General features: G+C 38.5%; 1 protein-coding gene across 1 annotated transcript in view; it reads right to left on the bottom strand.

Moving 5' to 3' along the window:
* Positions 1 to 21998, bottom strand: part of LOC122804857 (solute carrier family 15 member 2-like) — a 1359362-nt gene that overhangs the window by 751438 nt on the left and 585926 nt on the right. The window contains exon 7 of the mRNA XM_044075020.1: positions 20531 to 20608. Coding sequence (XP_043930955.1) covers positions 20531 to 20608 — 78 coding nt within the window. The remainder of the gene's footprint in view (positions 1 to 20530; positions 20609 to 21998) is intronic.

Raw genomic sequence — 21998 nt, 5'->3', positions numbered from 1 at the left:
AAGAGTTTATATAATAAATATAATATAATCCAGAACTTACTCAAGAATCTTTTTAGTGCCAAAGAAAACAGGGGACTGGACTGTTTTTGGATCTCAGCAACTTGAACAAGTCTGTTCAACACACAAAGTTGTGGATGTTCACAGTTTGGTTCATTCTACCCTTTTTGTGCAAGAACAAGTGGATGTGCTTGATGGATCTTCAGGATGCATACTATCACATAAAAATGAACAGGCAATCCAGAAGGCATTTACACTTCTGGCTGGGAGCCAGTCATTACCAGTTCAGAGCACTGCCCTTTCGCTTCACCACAGCTCCCAGGATGTTCACCAAATGCATGGCAGTGGTAGCAGCTCATTTGAGACTGCAGGGGTTCTGAATGTTTCCATACCTAGATGACTGTCTCATTACTGCCCCGACCACGCATCTACTAATAGGAGTAAGAGATCAGGTAATCCAGACTTTCTCCCATCTGGGGATAACCATAAATTACAACAAGTCTCATTTATTACTGTCTCAGGCATCAAAATTCATAGGACCAGTTTTCAACACAATATCGATGATGGCTTCTCTTCCTCTCTCAAGAGTGCAGACTATCAGATTCCAGGTCAGGAAGATAATTCACAGTACAACAATCTCTACTCGATTGATTCTTCAAGCCTTAAGATCAATGTCAGTGGGCATAATTTTAGTTTCTCTAGCAAGATTTCATTTGCAAATTCTTCAATGGGTGTTAGGACCACAATGGTTGATTCTTTATCAATGGATGTCTGCCCAAATAAGAATCACTGAGACATGAAAAATGTACCTTTGGTGGTGTATTCAATCAGATCAGGTTCTACAAGGTTGTCCTTTCATTCTTTCTCAGCCTAAGGCTATAGTGACCACGGAAGCATCTCAGATTGGGTGGGGGGGGGCACTTCCTGGGAAAAACAGTCCATGGCACTTGGTCCCCCAAAGAGACCAGTATGCATATCAATATCCTGGAAATGAGAGCAGTGCTCTTAGCATTGCAGGCCTTCCAAGACTCTCTCCCTTTTGGGACAATTGCAGTTCAGATGGACAACATATCAGTAGTTTGGTACATCAACAAACAAGGAGGAACCAGGTTTTACCCCTTGTGTCAAGAAGCCCTCAGAGTGTAGCAATGGGTAATCTCTTCCAACCACTTTTAGACAGCAATGCACATTCTGAGGAAGTCCAACATGACAGCAGACAAATTAAGCTGGCCCATCCTACTACCTCACAAGTGGTCTCTCAATATAAAAGTGGCAGAAATGATTTTCCATCAATGGGGCCAAACTTGCTTGGATCTTTTTGCATCTCCCCTAAACAACAAGCGCAGCAAGTTCTTTGCCCTGATGCCCCCATCAGGGGAATCACCAAGGGATGCTGTGCTCCATGATTTGCTCCCCCAGTCTCCTCTATGCCATTCCAACAACTCTCCTAATTCCAAAATGTCTGCAGAAAGCTGCCCAGTTGAAGAGCAAAGTCATTCTCATTGTACCTTACCAGCCTGGGCAGATTTGGTTCACCTTTCTTTGGCCTCATCTATTTTACCCACCTTGGATTCTGGATCCAATTCCAGACCTCCTGTCTCACCCAACAGGCACGATTCATCTGGATATCTCAAACCTCAAGCTAACATCATGGTTTCTCCACTTCCTTTAATAGCTAGACAACCAGTGTTCTCTTCCCCTGTCCATCATATACTTTTATCATCCTATAAAGTCTCTACAAGAAAACTTTATAGAAGTAAATGAAAAAGGTTTGTCTTTTGAGCACATCAGAAACATACTGACACCTTCTTAACTCCTTTACAAATTGGTCTTGAATTTTTGGCAATAAGTTTTATTGAAGGAGCCAGCTTCTCAACCATTAATGTTTATTTAGGAGCAATCTCCAAATTTCATTTTGGATTTGAGAATTCTCCCCTGGCTTTATCTAAGCTTTGCAATGCCTTTTTGAGAGTCACTCTCCTTCTGAGACCCCCCCCCCCCCATAAAGACCCTACTTCACCATGGGACTTAAATTTGGTACTGTTGGCCTTAATTAATTCTCTCTTTGAACCAGCAGCAAAATATGATCTTAAATCTTTGACCTGGAAAACTGTCTTTCTAGTGGCCATTACCTCTGCTAGAAGAATTTCAGAACTTCAAGCATTGTCTTCTAAGCCTCCCTAGTTGATTTTTCATAGGGATAGAGTAACATTACATACCAACCCTTCTTTCCTTCCTAAGATGGTGACAGAATCCAACATCAACCAGACCATTAATATGCCAGTTTTCTTTACTAAATTTGCAAAAATAGGTGAATATATGTTGCATTTATTAGATTTTCACAGATAATTATGTTTTAACTTACACAGAACAAAATAAATTAGGGAGACAGATCAATTATTTGTGTCCTCTGCAGATTCTAAACTGGGAAAATCAGTTGCAAAGGTAACTTTAGCCAGATGGCTAATGGATTGCATATTATTTGTCTACAACAAGTTGGGTCTAACCTTACCAAAACCTTTAACAGCCCATTCAGCTAGGTCCATGGCAACTTCTTTAGTGTTTCTATCAAGGGCTTCCATGGGCAACATATGTGCAGCTATTGCCTGGACCAGTCCTCATACCTTTATCACTCATTACAAACTGGATCTGGTCTTGAGGGAAAGAGCAGCCTTTGGCTCAACTTTGCTCAGGAATATCCTTCCTAACAGTGCACAATGGATGTTAGGTAGCTGGGGACTCTGTCCCAGCAGTTGAGGAAGGAATGAAAATTGACAACATCAGATAAAAAAAATGTTATGTACCTACTATAACTTTCAATCTGTGTTGCCTATTTTCATTCTTCCTTAACTTCCCATCCACCAACCCCCAACCTTTAAACCAGTTGACTTCTGGATGAATGAGAGCTTATAAAGACACCACTGTCCTTCATGTTGAGCTCCAGGTATGGCTTCTTCTATCAGGAATATTATATTAGTATTTCCTACCTTATGTCAACCAGCAAACAAGATCTGAGGTATGTTAGGGGTTGGTGCATTATGGGTAAGGGAGGATCTCATGAGCTTTTTGGTGGCCACGAGCTAAAGTAATGGCCGAGTCAAATACAAGGATCGGATCTGGACCCAACACTTGAGGAAGAATGAAAATGGACAATACAGATGGAACGTTATAGTAACTACACAACTGTTTTATATGTGTGTATATATATATATATATATATATATATATATATATATATATATATATATATCTATGTATATACACACACACACACATACACATATATATATATATATATATATATATATATATATATATATATATGTCTGTGTGTACAGATAGATAGACATATATGCTGTATTTATCCTTGCCCTGCTCTCCAAGGTCATACCTGAAAATTGTCCAGTAATAATCAGTTCACTTTAAGAAATGATTAAAAGATGTAAAGTGCTGTAAAGAAATCTATCATTTCAAGTGCAATTATTAGCCATTTATCATTATTCACGTAACTTCACAAAATATAAACAAGCCATGGGATCAGTTGCATTTATATATTCTTATACTGTGTCTTGTTCACAGTTTTGTGAAGTTGTTTTAAGGTTGCACTTGTTCAGGAACTATGGAACTACTGGGTTGTTTGGTACCCATGGCTGATTTTCTGGGACTAGACACCCTTCATTACTTTGATTCTAGCAATTTTTAGAGTCACAGATATAATCCAGTTATGTTTCAGGCATGGCTATAATTTGAAAAATAATTGGACCACTCACAGGAGTCCAATAATTACTAAGGACATAGCTTATAAACATTTTTAACAGAAAGAGCTTAAGTGTAAACAGTTTCTTTTTTTAGAAACTTTACTTAGTAATAATATCCTACCAGCATTTCACTCAAATGTATACATTACATTGAAGAAAACAACATAGCATAACATCTGTTGCAAAACACTTTATCCCATCAAGGTTTACCCTCCTGTCAGCAATTTGAATGATACTCTATGCATCCATTGCTGCAATCAATTTATTAACATTATTGCTTCTCATTAGCTAATAACACTTCTCTCATTCTGATGTGCTATACCCACAACCCCCTTTACTCTTGTTCAGCTTCCTTTACTGAGCTAAGTGATCTTATTATCAGAGCCATGACATCTATTTATATATTTCTGTTTAGATTTTGCCCCCAAACCTCACTTTTTTAGTCTGATAACTCATCAAATTACTTCCTTTATTTAGTCTAATTTTACTAAATATTTGAACTATGCACCATTTGATGTTAGAACTTAGGATAGCATTAAATCTTTATTCAACAGAAAATACTTAATAAACAACAATAGGTGTTGTAGTACACAACACTGAATCACAGTCCCACAAACAATTCTAAAAACCCACAGTTAAATGCAAATCATGATCAGATGTATGACAATTTCTCATATTATACATTTTTCTTTTTACATACTTAAAACTTTCCTCTTATCAAGTGTCTCTTAATAACATAGCCTTATTTCCACACAATTCAACCAATCTAGCTTAATTATGTATAACTTCCATCATATATTATCACTTTCCTCTGTCATGATTAATATGCTCTCCTGCTTGTATTCTAGTAACATAAATTTTCAACATAGCTTAAAACGTACATATGTAAATATATTTGTTAGAACTCTTCATTTTCTATCTCAAACTACTATATGTGACACTGTAGTTCTAAATTGGATACAAAATACAGCTATTTGGTATTACACTGGATATAATATATATATATATATATATATATATATATATATATATATATATATATATATATATATACACATACATACACTGTATTGCATACTTCTAGAATTTATATTGAAAAAATCTTATGTTTATTCCACTGTTCATGTCATTGTATTGATGTCTACCATATAATGTACTGTACTTTTTGTTTTCACTGATGGTGCTTTTCTACATATGCTCCTGCTGAAACAAGGCTTTGAATTTGGCTCAGTATGCCTATCCAGGTTAATGAACAAAGAAACAAACAGAATAAATAAACATATAAATCAAATAAATAATCACATTTTGTAGTCACTTTCTTAAGCAGACCATGATGGCTGTTAGATGAAGCCACCTTTTCAAAATTCTCTTTAATACTGGGACCTGTTTTAAAAACAAAAGTAGAATGTGTATCTAATACTTTATAAACTTGTGGATTACCTTTTAGTATATTCCAGTTAACAGTGACAATGTTTTTCACTTCTCTAGCTAATGGTTTGTATTCGACAATCAGAGGTCTCTCAAAAACCACCCTCATTTTTTTAGCTTTACTTTTGCTAAACCCTACCCCGAGAAGTGGTTTGTATTTCTTGACCCATTCCAATTCAGTATAACTTCTTATTTCTTCTGCTAATCCATGTGGGTAACCTCTAATTAAAAACATCTTAGCAACTACTTTTAATTCATTAGCCAAATCCTCATGGTGTGAAGTCATCCAGGCTACTCTTATATATTGCCCTTTGACTATACTTTTCTTTTGACTCAGTGGGTGGCAAATGGAGAAATCCAGGTACGAGTTACTAAAAGTTGGCTTCCTATAAATAACTGACTTAAAACCATTTTTGGTATGGTTAATAAAAGTACCTAAGTAGTTTATTCCTTCCTTATTGTAATTAAAAGTAAACTTAAGGAAAGTGGAGTATTATTAAGATACTCAACAAAGTTATTTACCTCCTTTTCAGGCCCCTTCCACAAGATAAAGATGTCCAAAAATCTAGCATACAGATTCACAAATTGGTCAATCCCTTGATCATTGCCTCTTGGGATTTCTTAGGTAGACTTAAAATGGACCTTTGGGACACAGACATCATTTTCTTAACCATCGATGTGGTATATCTCTTTACTTCTATTCTTAGAGTGTTTGGAATATATTCATAATAGTATGTGTAGGCACACAATCTTTTAGAATGATAAAATGAATTTGATCTTAGATTTTATGGCTTTAGTTCTGGATTATGACTTTGCATATTTTGAGGGGGAATATTTCAAACAGAATGAAGGTGTCGCCATGAGAGCCTCTTGTGCTCCAACATATGCAAATATGGTCCTGTTGGATTGTGAATCTAACAAGGGTTTAATAGTGTTTTTAACCAATATGTGAAGCAACTGTCATGGACTGCTTAAGAAAGGGACTACAAAATGTGGCAGGTGTCCCCAATGTTGTTATAATTTCAAAGGTGAAGGGCTGACATTGGAAAGTGATTTATCTTCTAAAATAAGTTTTGTGAACAGCAATTGCTAAACCAAAGGAGTAGTTTACCTTACAAAATGTTTAGGGTGTCCCACATACTATGTTGGTAAAACTGAGAGAAGTCTCCAAAAGAGAATATACAAACATCAGTATCAAATAAGTAACCAAAATGAAAACAACGCCTATTCAAGCACTCAATAAAATGCCCTTTGTATAAAAGTTTTGGCTTTGCAATATTGGAGCAAGTTAAGCTGAACTTCAGGAGAGAAAAAATCAAATCTAAGCTACACGAAAAAGAAATGAGATGGCAGCTTAGATTACATGCTTCAACATTTCCAGGGCTGGGCAAAAACATTTCCTTGCAACCTATCCTCAACATCAGATCCAGTTTTACTTAAACAGGTTTTATATAAGGTTTTATTGAATGACATTTTATTCATAGGTTCATAGGTTCATAGGTAAGTGCTAGGCTATCTGCCCGAGGGCATCTATAAGCCTAACCAGAATGTGTTGGCTTTTGCCGCCCCCTTAGATTAGTACCCTGTGCCTCAGTCCAGCAGAGCCATTAGTTCCCTGTGCCTCTGTCCAGCAGAGCCACTGCAGTGATCCCCGGGGTAAATTTTCTGTTTCCCATACACTCATCAAGATTTCTCTTGAAGAGTGTTCATGAGGGGCTCTGCCTAATGTAGATTGGAATCCTGTTCCAAAGCATGGGGAGTCTCTGGGACAGGAATCTATCCCTCCAGCACATCCTATTTATCACTGTGGTGAGGTTTAGATCCCTAGAGCATGTGGCTCTTGGGGATTTGTTTTTTTTTATGTGGAGCATGTCCATCAATTCTGGGTTGGACATGATCTTGTATGTCAGGCAGAGATCACCTCTGAGTAAGTGGTATGCAACCGAGTACAGCTGGAGTGTCTTCAGTCGGGCTGCATAGGGCATCTGTTTGAGTCCAGTAATTCTCTTGGTGAGGTACTTCTGTGGTCTTTCCAGCTGTTGCAGGTATCTTGTAAGGTACATCCCAAATGGGGCGATGTACTCTATGATGGGTCTGATGAGTGATGAGTAGAGGGGCACAATAACCTCTTTTGTTTTAGATGCGAACCCTTTTGTGATTAGATGGGCCACATAGAAGGATTTTCTAACCACCTTGGCAATATGATTATCAAAGGTGAGATTACTATCTACTTGGGTCCCCATTTCCCTTATTACATTTTCTGTATTTAGGGGACTATCACGTATGTGGTAGTTCATGGGTACTTTCTTTTTTCCAAAGGGGATGACTATGCACTTTTTGGCATTTAGCTTGAGGCCATGATTTAGACACCAGGTATCTGTCTCAGTGAGACCCTTCTGGAGGATGTCTATATCAGCTGGAGAGTCAATTATGGCCCCCAGTTTGCAGTCATCTGCGAACTTGGTCAGCCATAGTCCTCCTGTGCTTGCTTGTACTCTGAAAAGTATATACCAAACAGGAGGGGTTCCAGGAATGAGCCCTGGGGAATGCCACTTTTAACTGGTTTAGTGTTGGACCTAGAGCCTGCAACTATCACCATGTGGGTTCTATCCGTGAGCCAACTGGCAACCCATCTTGTGGCATAGGGGTTTATGTTCAGGCTGGTGAGCTTGTCTATAATACCAGAATGGGGAATGGTATTGAAAGCCTTTGCGAGGTCTAGGTAGGCTGTGTGGACATCCTTTCCCTCATCTAAAGCCTTGGTAACTGTCTCAAAGGAGTCCACCAGGTTTAGGAGGCATGATCTGCACTTAACAAAGCCAAACTGGGTAGGGTCCAATGTTTGAAGGTTCCCAATGTCTCTGTTAATTAATTCCATGATTATGCCCTCCATAGCCTTGCAGACCAGGCTAGTCAATGTTATAGGGTGATAGTTCCCAGGGTCCTTTGTGGAGCGGGATAACTGTTGCTGTGCGCCACTCTATGGGTATGTAGCCTGTAGAGAGGCTGAGTTTGAACAGTGTGTTTAGGCGAGGCGTTAGTTCATTTTGGAGCTCGTGTAAGACACAGCCTGGGACACCGCCTGGTCCCATTGAAGCTGTATTTTTGGCTCTGGATAGGGCTGTTTTAACCTATGTGTCAGTGATTGCTGGGGCTCTACATTCTTTTGGTATGGCTATGCGCCCTTTAGGGGGTAAAGGGGGGGTGAAATTTGCACTAAACGCGTCTGCCAGAATGTCGGCAATATCAGTCAGTTCAGTGTATTTTGTGCCATTCTGCACTAACTCAAAGCAGATCTGAAAGTTTCCACTTAGGTTCTTGACATAGCTAAAGAACACTTTGTGGTTATCTTTGGAGTTCTTGGCAATTTTTCTTTCGAAGCTAGCCTTGGATAATTTTATGAGGGATCGTAGTTTCTTGCTGATACTGATCAGGGATGTCTTTCCTTCTTGGGATTTTACTCTTTTCTGTACTAGTTTCCTCCTTCTATCGTATAGCTTGTTTATGGCAGGGGTCCACCAGACTGGTTTCCTTTTCTTGGAGGAGTGAGTCCTGATTTTGCTTGGGATAGCACGACCCATGCATTCTTGCAGGTGCCTTTGTAAGGGATTCAGCAGCTTGGACAGCATTGTTGTTTAGCATGGGGGCTGTGAACCTTTCCACCTCGGTCTTAAGTAACGTGAAGTTTGCTTTTGAAAAGTTTTTCACTGTGATTTTCTTCATTGGGGGTGGGGGTAGAATGTGGATATCCAGAGTGATTAGTCTATGGTCTGATCTAACCAGCGAGGGTTTGACCTCTGGTGTAGAACACTGGTCGCCCATGTTGGTGATGACCAAGTCCAATATGTTGTCACCTCTGGTGGGGGTGTTGACCAGTTGCTATCCAGGGCGTTCAAGTTTATAAAATCTAGGAAGCATTGGGCAAGGGAGTTAGTACTTTAGTAGTTTTCCCAGTTAATGTTTGGGTAATTGAAATCACCCAATATTAGGGTGTTTAGTAGGACCTTCATATTTTCCAGTGTCTCCAGAAATGCGAAATGGGGGTTCTGGGTCATGGTGGGTGATCTGTAGCAAGCTACAATTTGAATTGCAGTTTTGCCCATTGTTAGTTGCACATGGATGATCTCTGAGGCATTGTGCTGTGCCACTAACCTGGAGGTGTGGGTATCCTTGATGAATATGGATACACCCCCCACCTTTTGTGTTTCTGTCCAGGTTCTGTGGCCGAAAAGTATGGTATGAGTTATAGCCTGGTAGTGCTGGGGTGCTCTCTGCAGCCTTAAACCAGGTTTCTGTTACTGCACAGATATCAATGTTCTCCATACTGAGGAGTGCCTCAGGTGCATGCATTTTGTGGTTTAGACTTCTGGCGTTGAGTAGCATTACCCTCAGTTTTTGGTTACTTGTGCTATTTATGGTGGTGGGTTTATCTTTTGAGCCTTTCCTAAAAAAGGCACTATGGGGGCGGCAAAAGCCTTGGCTAGTATTCAAAAGCCTAAGGGTGACAGGTGCAAGCCATTTCTTGCGAAGTAACATGGCTTATCGAGCATGTCATCCCAGGTAGACAGATACTTGATCCCCTTTAAATGACACCAGAAACTTAGCCAATTGTTGACATTGATCATTTTTTCTTTATACTGTGGCATCAATCTTGGTAAGGGCAGAATGCTGCAAAGGGTCAGGGTCATACTGGCCAGAGCTACATGATCAGAGAGCTCTTCCATGTCTCTTTTTATGTAGTCTAGGGAGGTACGTCTCAGGTCATTCACACCAACATGGACAATGACAGAGTCGTATTTATACTTGTTCTGGAGCGACCTGAGTGCTTGTGTTATGTGGCAGATCCTGGTGCCCGATAGGCAGCTAACTGTAACCTTCTCCTTGTCCAGCCTAGTTAGTGGGAAATCAGTGTGCCTGACTATTGAGTCGCCTATTAGTAGTGTGTTTGGTATGTTATTTTGCCTTAAGGGCTGTGATTGCGTGGCACACTGATTATGTGAAGTATGTGTTACATGGTTGATAATGAGGTGTGGAGGTTGCTTGGGTGTTTGCTTTGGAGGTCTTTGTTGCTTTTGCAGATTTTTATTTAGAGCCTCCGAGTATGTTTTCGTTACTTTATTGTAGTTGTACATACTGAAGTATTGTTGGAAATGTGTTACTTGTTAAAAACCTTTAATGTGTTTTGTTAATTAATATTGGTCTTTGTAATTTAGGGTTAAACTAATTTTGGTTGGAATGTTTCTTTAAGGCAAAGTAGTTAACAAGGGAAGTGTTCCTATAAAAGGATGTTTGAAATCTTGGAAAGTGATTCTGATGAAGTCCTAGTATTTAGGATGAAAGCGCTTAATCTGTTTATGTCATTATTTTATTCATTTTTTTAATAAAGTAACAGTCTATTAACAAACCTTAAAGTCCTTTTTTGACTGCTGTGGTATCAAATAAGTCTTGTTGAGCTGTTTTTGCATTGCTTCACTTTTGGACTTGATGAGTCCCTGTCAGTTTTTAAAACTGCAAGAAAATCAGTAGGAAAACTAAAATTAGGAGAAAGAAGTTGTAAGTAATGCATGTGTTGTCTGCTCACTCAGAATAGTGCACACTTAGTGTACACTTATTATAGGCATTACTGAATTCCAGGGAGTGTCTATAATTGCTGAGTATGGGGGATGCTTATGGATAAAAATGAGCCTGATTGACCCTGCTATCAGTTCCAGAAACTAAACAGACATCATTCTGGCTTTACAGGACTGAAGTGCATTTGTGTGAAGCAAGATGGAATACATTACTGTGACTACTTTTTGTTAAACAAAGTTGAAATACACTGCTGTGACCATATGCTTAAAATCACAGTCAGATATCCTGATGTGTACAGAGTCAGCAAAGCCTTTATTACTGTTGGGTATAGAGGTTATTTGTGGATGAAATGACTGTCACTGCTGTCATTTGCTCAAACTAAACAGCCATTACTCTGTCTTTGCATAACTGATAAATATTTCTTTGAAGCAAATATAATACTTTACAGTAGTAATTTCTTGTGTCTGAAAATTAAATACATTATCATGGCTATTATTCATTATCACAATCACATATCTGATGTGCACAGTGAAGAAAATGGCTATAATCAATGGGTACAGGGTCTGTTTGTAAATTACAATGACTGAATCTGCTGCAGTCGTTATTCTGGCTTTGGTAGACTAATGTTTTTGTTAGGCCAATTGGAAGACTTTGCTTTCAGCTTGTTTGAAGCACGCTTAAAATACATTACTGTGGCCATTATTTTTATTGCAATCAGAAATCTAAGGTGTACAAAATCAGAAAAGTTTCTACAACTGATGGATACAGGGTTGCCATTTGAAGATGAAAGCAGCCAATCCTCTTGTAATTTGATCAGGTTACGCAGCCAGTAGAATTAATGGCTATGCTTTTATCTTAAATAGAATGTTTTGAAACTGTTGTAGTCTGATGGTTTCTAATGACTGTTCTGATTTTAATTTGACCCTAACTGCAAATGTCAATACTTCTGTAGTACATTCAATTTACATTACAGAATTCTCAGGAAAACACAACTGGATATTGAACCTTTAACAGGATACTGCATTAGTCAATAGCACTAAATGCATGTTGAGAACAATATCTTGAACATGATGATGTTGTTCTGCAGTTATAAAAAAACTGAAAAATTTAAAATAGTAGAATTTTAATTTTTTTCTGAGATGTGTATTTCCTTTTTAGTTCTGATATCATAAGTTATAGTAGTGAAATGATTATGTTGTTTACAAAGTTTTTATCCAGGATAAATGTCATGTGTATAGTATGTTTGTTGTGGATCAAAAAATTAATACTCAGTGGTAAAATAGAATATGGGGAGTATGGAAAACCTTCAAAATTATCTATTCTGATCCTAGATGGGTTGATTTTGCAACATCATAAACAATTACAAATATTTTATGGCACATGTAGTTAATTCTATAAAACACATCAGACAAGATAGAATCACAGAAAATACAAGGCAACTGGGCCCTGTAGCCATTTATGCCTCATCAGTACTGCCCCTTAGAACTTACCCATTTTTGATGGGCAAAGAGACCGGCCATCTCAGGGTTAAATTTATGGATACCCATCCAGTTGCTCAATTTATTTTTATAAGGAAGATAGTGTGTTGCTTTTCTTAGTTTGAAATGGCTCTTGTTCAATAGACGGGTAAGCATTTTGTGACAAATCTCTATGTCTACTGCGTTTTATTTGCTAAAGTAGGTTTAGATTCCTAGGTCTAGTGTTTTTGGAATTGTTTGATTTGTAGAGATATAAGAGGTCTTCGACTGCTGGATCCCTAATAATCTATAAGGCAAGGCACAGATCACCTCTAAGGAGTCTAAAGTTCATTAAATAAAGGAACAGTGCTTCCAACCTCTCCTGACGGTTCTCGTCTTTTAAGCCTGTGATCTTTCCAGTTTCTTGATATGCCTAGTAAGGTACATCCCAAAAGGGGCATTACATTTGATAATAAGACTGATTAATGCGGGATATACAGGGGGGAGGATTTTATTAGATCTAGATGAAATACCTATTGCAATCAGCTGCACCAAATAAAAAGACTTCATAACTACTGTTGCAACATGATAGTCTAAGGCAAATGGGATTTTCTACCCACATTCCAAGGTCTTACTTTCACTTTTAATGGGGTGTTGTCTATACTACAAGCTGGATGATGGGATTGTTTGTCAAATGCAAATATATTGCACTTTTCAGCATTTGGTTTCAAACTGTTTTTGAGCACCAGTTATTGACATGTATAAGTTCCAGGTGGAGTTTCTGAGCGTCAGTGGGGGACTTGAAGATGACATAAAGTTTGCAGTCATCCACCAACTTGGTTAATCAAAGATCCCCATTTGTAATATGGAGATCTGTAAAGTAGTTGCTGAATAGTAGGGTTCTTGCCACAGAGCCCTGAAGAACACCACTGGTTGCTTTTGTGTTTGCACAGGACACAACTACCATTCTCATTACATGGGTTCTATCCCCAACCAATTTGCTATGCATCTAACTATGCAGGTGTCAATTCAGAGCTCATTCAGTTTGTTTATTATGTTAGCATGTGGCATGATGTCAAAAGCCTTAGCCAGGTCAAGGGATGCTGTATGGACTACACATCCCCAGTCCATAGCTTTCTTTACCGTTTTAAAGAAGTTGACCAGATTTATTATAGGAGCTGCCCTTAACAAAGTTAGGCTGCTGCGGATCAAGCCTTAAAGATGTTTTGAGATCATTATTAGGGCAGATATAATACATCTCATTGTTTGCTGATGAGACTATTCAGACTAATAGGTCTGTAGTTTCTGGAGTGAGTTGTAGGTCCACATTTGTGAAGAAGCATCAAACAGCTGTGTGCCATACTTTAGGGAAAACACAACTGGCTAAACTCATGTTAAATACCTGTAGGAATGGGTCCACTAGGGCATATTCTGTACTGTTTATTGGGCAACCAAGAATAAATAGAAGGCCCTGTGGATGGCATACATTTTGTTAGGGAGAGTACCTTTAGCAAGTGTTTGTTGGTTATAAATAGAGGGTTGAGATTGTGTAGGATATCAGGCCTTTGTATAGTTTTTGAGGATTTGTGTTTGCTAGTACATTGGCTATCTCTACTAGATCTGGGTAAGCAGTACCACTATGTGTAAGGTCTGAGTAATATTGGGTGTTATTAGTTTCCTAATGAAACTAAAAAAGGCTCTATAACTGTCTTTAGCTTTTGATGCAAATTCATGGGATGCCTTCACATTACTGATGCTCTTTAGTTCAACAGCTTTTTATGTTTAGCTTGATTTAAGTTTTTTTTTGATGCACAGTTTAAGAACCTTTTTTTTCTTTTATTGCATTTTATATTTAGACATGTAAACCATCTGGGCTGGTTTACGTTTAACCTTATAGTTTTGTTTGGCTCTGGTAGGACTATTAGGTCAATGGATTCATCCAGGTGCACACAGAGTTTGTTTGCATAACTATTTGCTGTGTAAGTATCTTGGGTAATACAGTTAAATATGAATTTTGAGAATTCAACATAGAAGTGTAGAAGGTTTGTACACTTGAAGTCTCTAAACTGTATGATGTTTGTATCTAATTCTTTGGAAATTTTGAAGTACTATGTTAACAGTTTGCGACTGCATTTGACTGGAGAAAAGAGTACCAGCAGGGTAGCTGGTATTGATACCACATTGGTAAAGACCACATCAAGAATATTATGTCTTTTTGTGGGTTCCTTGACAATTGCATCCATGGAGATAATTAAATAACCCTAGTAGATTATGTTGTGAAGTTAGTTTATAAAGAAGAATAAATTCCCACCACTGATAATCTAGAAAAGTGGTCAAGCTCAGACCTATTAACAATTCCTGTTTTGGAAGAACATCCTTATTTTCAGGCCTGATTTACTCCTGCACGTGATGCACCTATTTTTGGAGATATGTCCCTTTTTTTTCAAGTTTGATTTACCCCTTCACACAATTTTTTGAGTCTCATTATCATTTGTCTTTTTGAAGATGTCTAGTACAAGGAAAACCACCATACATTAAATACTAATGGCAAAAAGAAAAATAATTCACATATTATATCTCCTTTATGGAAGCACAAATAGATGACCTTGTGTTGTAGAATTTTGCAATACAGTTAACTAAAGTTTTTCAAAGCACTACAGGAATGGCAATACATCCCATCTTCACACAGTGGGCTGACACAGCCAACTATCCCCATCTCCCTTAAATTATTCACATTTAGAAAACATCTTCACACTTTATAATAAGAGTATTTCAGCAGACTTTATCCCTATACCCTGATTTATTTTATATAGATATATATATATATATATATATATATATATATATATATATATATATATATATATATATATATATATATATATATATATATATATACTCTTAAATCCAGGTTGCATAAATGCAAGTTGCATAAGTGTGCAATCAATCAGGGAATCTGAATCAGACAGGTTACAATCCGGCAACTTCTCTGTCTGATGAATCACTGCTATCCAGAAAAACATATATTTTGTTATGCGGAATAATATTACTTCTGTGTATATCACATCTCACATGCCTGTGAATATACTATGTTTTAAATAACTGCCACTGTAGCTAGGGTAGTAAAGAAGGAAGTTGCATATAACTTGTAGCCTCTGTTTAGGAGATGAAGACTTCCAAAATCCACTCATATATTGTGCAGTTCAGATGCCACACTGAAAACAGCCTTGTGGGTATGTTTCAGTTAAAAACTAATTCAAATGTTTAATTTTGGTGAAAAGTTGCCTAAAAAATTAACTTAGTAAGCTAAACCTTTTAAGGCTGAGTGTAGCAGAATTAAAAAATGAAGCAGCTAAAGCAGGCTTTTTCAGAAACAGAAGAATAGGCTCACTTAAAAGGAAAACACACATACTCTCTCTCTCTCTTCCTCTGTTTTTCTCACACACACACACACACACACACATACACACACACACACACACACACACACACACACACACACACACACACACACATATATATATATGTATTATATATGGGCATGTATTGACCTTTCACCTCAGGACATATGATCATGCAGATGGGTCTTGGCTTTTCATTGAGAACATGTGGTCAAGTGGAAACACTTCAACCTTTCATTCCAGGACATGTGTCTAAATGCAGGGTCTCAACAAGTCCCACAAGTAATTCTGTAAACCTGACAACCCTGGCAAAGCCTGTGTTAGCATACTAGCTAATGCATTACACTGATATGGGAATAACTTCAGGTAGTGCCCATGCTGGAATTTTACATTATGAGAAACTGAAACAGCACTAAATCTTAATATACTTAGTATACTGATGGTCTGGATATTAGGGGGCTGCAATCAGGCTACTTGCACTACCTGTATTTAAACAAGGTAACTGTAACTTTTTACTAAAGGCTGCCAAGGTACTGTCCTCTGTGTAATAGAGAGATGAAGCCCTAACTATGTCCCAGATGGTGCAAAACTGATTAGCGGCTTGACTGCTGGAGAAGTCAGGTAGGAGAGGTTGGAGTTAGTAGTCAATGCCAGCTTACCCTTTCTGGAGAGGGGGTAGAAGAGTGGTCTGGTATGCTGCCATGCTAGCAGCTATTTGACAGAAAGATGCATGGTGTGCAGCACTTGCAGTTCTGAGCATCTACTCAGCCATCAGGAAGGAGTTACTATTTAAATAAGAGGAAAAACGATGGCTTCCTAAATTGTAGCTTCCTGTGATCAGTTCTTGTTACCCCCCCCCCCAAGGGAAAATACTGGGCCAAATGACTGCAGGAAATCTAATGGTTTGTGGGCAGAGAAAAGCTCATGAGCTGTTACTGTTGCAAACATCTTGCATAGTCATGAAGTTTATATTCATAAATGAATACCGTCGCATATCGTCTACTCCAAGGCGATCTCTCCTTAACATACAAGGCCATGTCAAACCCAGAGCTGTTGGACATGCTACACTTAAAGAAATCCCAATCCCTCAGAGCCACATGCTCCAGGGATCTAAATATTGTCATCACAATAAACAAAACATGCTGGAGGGATAGGTTCCTAACCTAGAGACTCCCTAGACTCTGGAATAGACTGCCCATACATGTCAAGCAGAGTGCCTCTTTGACCCTCTTCAAATGGAACCTTGATGATTGGATGGGAGAAAGGAAATCCAGCCTAGGGATCATGTCAGTCGCCCTGCTAGACAGGGGTCCAGGGAAGTAAATAGTGTGGGAAGAAATAGCCAGGGAATTGTTATGGCTAGGCTTGTATAGGCAATAGGGCCGATAGCCTAGTACCAACCTTTGAACCTATGAATCTATGAATACTGATGGGTCAAGTCAACCTTAAGCATTGCCTGGGATGCATGAATAAAGTATTTTTTTTATAAAAGATTACTTCAAGCACAAAAAGAGGTAAAATTCAGCCATAAAGAAGCTACTTGTATGCAACTACATAACTACTTACTTTATACAGTAACAAGCTGAAATGGGCATAGCATAATTAGAAAATATTGTTCAAGTTCATTTAAGTGCCTGAACACAGGTACTAGAAAAATTAATAAATAACAGTAAACACAAGATGTATCACATAATCACAGATTAAACAGCATGAAACTGCAAAAGTCAGTTAGTTGTAAACCAGTTCAAAAAGGTTTGTTTTTAACCCTCTTTAAATTCCTGGTAAAGTAGGAAAGTACTGAAGCCAGAGAACGAGGGAGAAAGTTCCATAACAGAGGATGTTGATAACTAAATGACTGGCTATCAGATGATTCAAGGTTATAAGGTGGGACTATCTGGAGGACATGAGTACTGGAATGGAGTGTACAACTGGGATTATACCTATGTAGAAGGTCTAAAAGATAAGGTGGCTCACTACTGTAAAATGCAAGGAAAAACTAAGACAAGAATCTTGCAGATAATCCCCTCAGAGCACCATAGCAATGTTAAAACAGAGTGGTCCTGCATGCCCAGTTAATCATAAGGCTTGTGCGTTGATCTATTTTTTTAACTTAAGGATAAATGCATTATATGCAACGCAGATACTTGTGGAAGGTACTAAAGGAAATATGATTACAGTAGGAAGGTAGAGCAGGTAATCGGGGCACAGAAACAAATATATAACGTAGACAAGACAGCACAGGGAGGTGGTGACACAATCAGGGATGTGGAAGACAATTTGGAAGTGGGTATGAGATACGCACACACACACACACACACACACACACACACACACACACACACACACACACACACACACACACACACACACACACACACACACACACACACACACACACACACACACACACACAACATATACACACACACACACACACACAACATATACACACACACACACAACATATACACACACACACACACAAACACACACACACAAATCAATTTTAAGTAATTAAAGTTAAAACGTTTAAAAAAGATGAGTGGGGTACAGAAAAGGAAAGTATATATTGACCAAAAGTTATTATGAGATCAGCAGAGTTTGATCAATTACTTGTACTGTAATGCAACTGTCATGAAAAAAGCACCCACACAATCTTGAGAGGGCTTGAACTCTGACTCTTCTTCATTTAGACTGTATGAAGCACTTCATTTACAGACTGAGCCATGGAAGCAATCACAGTAAAGGTGTCAGTGAAGCACACAGTGGTTGACTGTTACACATTTGCAGAATAGAAACATGAACGACACAAAAAGCAATCAACCCTGAGAGAACTTGAAACCTCAACCCTCTTCACTTTTATTCAACCATTCAGTTAATTTAGACACTGAGCCATGGAGGCAGTCACATTAAAGGTGTCAGTGAAGCACACAGCAGTTTATTGTTACACATATGCAAAATGGAAGCATAGAAGACTCAAAAAGCATACAACCCAGTAAGGACTCAAACCCATATCCCTATTCTCTTACCCTCTGGATGCAGTCAGATTAAAGGTATCAGCTTTATCTTATGTTGCACATGCAGACTGCCATGCATTGACACTCATCTTCATTTGTGTGACTGATGGCAACTGAGCCCAATATACATAGCAGCTGATAGTAGTTGTATGTAATCATTGCCATATAATGACCAGTGCCAGTCCCTTGCTGGTTGTAAGTGGGCTTTGATAGTGCTCTTTGTGAAGTATTGTGCAGAGTATGATCACAAAAGATAAGGGATATGGAAGCTGTTTACATGATAGCAGGTTTTTCTAATTGTGCAAACTGGGTAATTCAGCAACAATAATGAGGTGAGCCCTAATTAGCATAATCATCACTCCCAGCCAGGTGAATTCATACTATAAAAGCACAATAAAAGCCACAGAGCCTCACTGCACTATAGAAGAACCCTATATAGCTTAGAGTTTGATTCCTGTCTGGAAAATACATTTTTCTTCAGTAAAAATATATATTTTTTGTGTAAGATAAGTGTTCCTGTTTTGCAACTTTCTTCATTTGTGCTACAGCTGCTTTTAACTATTCGACCTACTGACATTAAAAGATGTCTGTTTTCAATAATTTTAAATTTGTTGTCCAATGTGTATTGTGAGGGGGACTGCAAGGGTACAGCTACTACTGGACTGCAGGACTGCTAAGATTGATGGGAGATACACCCATGTATTCATACACAAAGTATTGTTCAATACAATTTTAGTGTCATATGCACCGCATGTATTTCTAGAGCAAAAACGTTTATAATCGTGATAGGAATAATAACATGTCCTTTGTTAGTTGCAATTCTCTGGTTGTTTTGTAAGGACGTGCTCAGTAAACCTAGATGATTGATACTGTTTAAAGAGTATGGATACAAGTACTGTATATCAGACATATAACTGTCAAGACACTAAAAACAGCATGCTATATAGCCAAGGAGGATACTACTTGTGGTAGGATTTGTAAGGGACATGCAGGAGCAAGGCAGTTTATTCCACTGTTTTCCATGCCTACAGAGCAATGCCTAAAAAATAGGACAAGCAGAAACAAAGTTAATCATCTGCCGGAACATCATCATCCATATATAAAGCAAAATTCTCAGATGTGGGGAGTGAGGTGCTACTCCAGACCCTTGTCTCCATGGCTAACAGCTCCTTGGCCAGCGCACAGCCAACCAGCCCTACTGTGATCATGCCTGGGGGAAAAAATGTAATCAATGTGAATGTGGTTGGACCACAGTTACAAAATGGTGTGTCACAGGGCCACTGATACGATATGGGGTGCTTGGCAAAACAGCACAATTCCTGACACAGGAACACAGAGCAAGGCATGTGTGTGTGTATGTGGTGGGGGGGGGGGGCACTGAGTGTACCACCTCCCATGGAGACAGAGGAGTTCCTGGCCTCTTTCAAAGGGAGTAGCACCTCTGACACAGTTCCACATTGCGGTGCTGGATGTTGTTGCTGAACTGGACAGCAACAGAGACAATCCACTGCAAGATGCTCTAGGTATGTAGGCCTTTTTCTGCAAATCAATACCTGCAACTCCTCTGTACCCTGTAGTCAGTATAAAACTTAATTAAAGCTGCCTGATTTACAGTATACAGGTACATCAGGGAATCAACGGCCACTTTCATCTGCACAAGGTATGCAAATAAAGTATTTCTTTTTATGGTGTTTAAATGTACGGTTCAGATAGACTTTCTCCTGTATATTACTGAAGAATGAGAATACATATATACTATTCTTCCTGAGAATATGATAGGTATATTGGTATTAGATTATTCAGGAATCAGAATTGTTATAATAATGCAACTACATTAACATATAACACTGTACCTTACAACTATTTCAAATTCTATAAAACATGCCTGTCTTATCACTTACCCAGTGCTATTACCATTAGCAGTGCAGGAACACCAAATGCTAAAGCAAAGCAGTCACCACCAAAACACTGCACATCAGCTGAAATAGTAAATATACAAATATTACAAATTAGTGCAATCACAATGAAAGAAAAACAAGGCACCTCTGCATTTGTAAGTAGGAACAAAACAATCTTAAATATAACAAGCAGGCACTGGTCACATGTTGGAACTGTAGCAGGCAACAATACAACCATATCCACATATGACAGCTAATTGTTAATCCAACACAATTACATTCTGTGGGATGAAAAGGCAACATACTCTTGCATTCTTCCATTGAGGTATAGCAGACAATCCATTATCCCAGGCACAGCCAATTCCATGCCCACAGTCCTGTATCTATCATCTCTACCTACCCATATTTGTTTTATTACCATGCAGGGAGTACATATATACTGGCAATTGAAGTATACATTAGTTCTTTTTTTTTTTTGGTTCCACTTTACCCCCAATTTCTGCTGATCATTAATCCTTTACAGACACTTATTCCATTCATTTCCCCATCACTGGGGTGAGAGATGGTCAGGAAGGGTCATCATTTTTGCAGCTATCGGGGGTGGTTCAAGATTTTTTTTTACTATGCCTTATAACCATGTGCCTGCCTAGCAACAGCCCATGGGTGGGGAGTGCAATGGGTATCAGTGTTGAACTACCCCTTACCTCCACAAGGTATAGATGCCAGCAGGACTGCCCTGCACACCAACAGGAGGCACCATACAGTTGTTTCACCAGTCTTTGCCATTGCGATCAGCTTGTGCACACGCTTCCTTCTCCCAGAAGAGGGTCACCCCCATCCTCCCTGTGTGCATCATCAAGTGTTTAAGTTGCCAATTCAGATTGGGTCACCTAGACTGTGGTCAAGGCTTTATCCCTCTATGCTTTAGGTACAGGCACACATTATTTCTAATTTCTTTTTGCAGATATTTCATTACCTACTTTAGTCTTCCACTGGTGTTGATTAAGCGTTTAATGTCTGAATCAACATTTTGAGGCTTGATAATAATAAATACGTTAATATAGTCTTACATTAAACTCATTCCCTCCAATGGAGCTCTGGAACTTTGCACTTTAACTTCCAGTGGGCGGAGCCTAACCTTTTTAATACAATTAAATCATGTCCTCGCATTTCAAACAAATGTTAATATCTCTGGAACCATAGGGGCTACTAAAGAAGTATAAATGGCAAACTCTTCAGCACAAACTGTTTTCTAGAGTGGTAGCATTGTTTAGGTTATAGGTCTTAAACTGGATTTTATGTCACAGTAACACATGTCTATTATATTTGTAATATTTTATAAACAGCTTACAATATCTCAGCAACCACTCAAGTTACACACATATCATCATCAGCATTGTATTCATTCAGCTGAGACCTTTCATAAGAGGTTAAGCGGTTCTGTCTGTGCCACTTGGTTGTATTTAAAGAA

This window comes from Protopterus annectens, chromosome 6.part0 (assembly GCF_019279795.1).
Source record: "Protopterus annectens isolate FY-2018-M chromosome 6.part0, PAN1.0, whole genome shotgun sequence".
Lineage (NCBI taxonomy): Eukaryota > Metazoa > Chordata > Ceratodontiformes > Protopteridae > Protopterus > Protopterus annectens.
The sequence above is the reverse complement of the archived record's forward strand: the minus strand, read 5'-3'. Positions and strand labels throughout refer to the sequence as shown.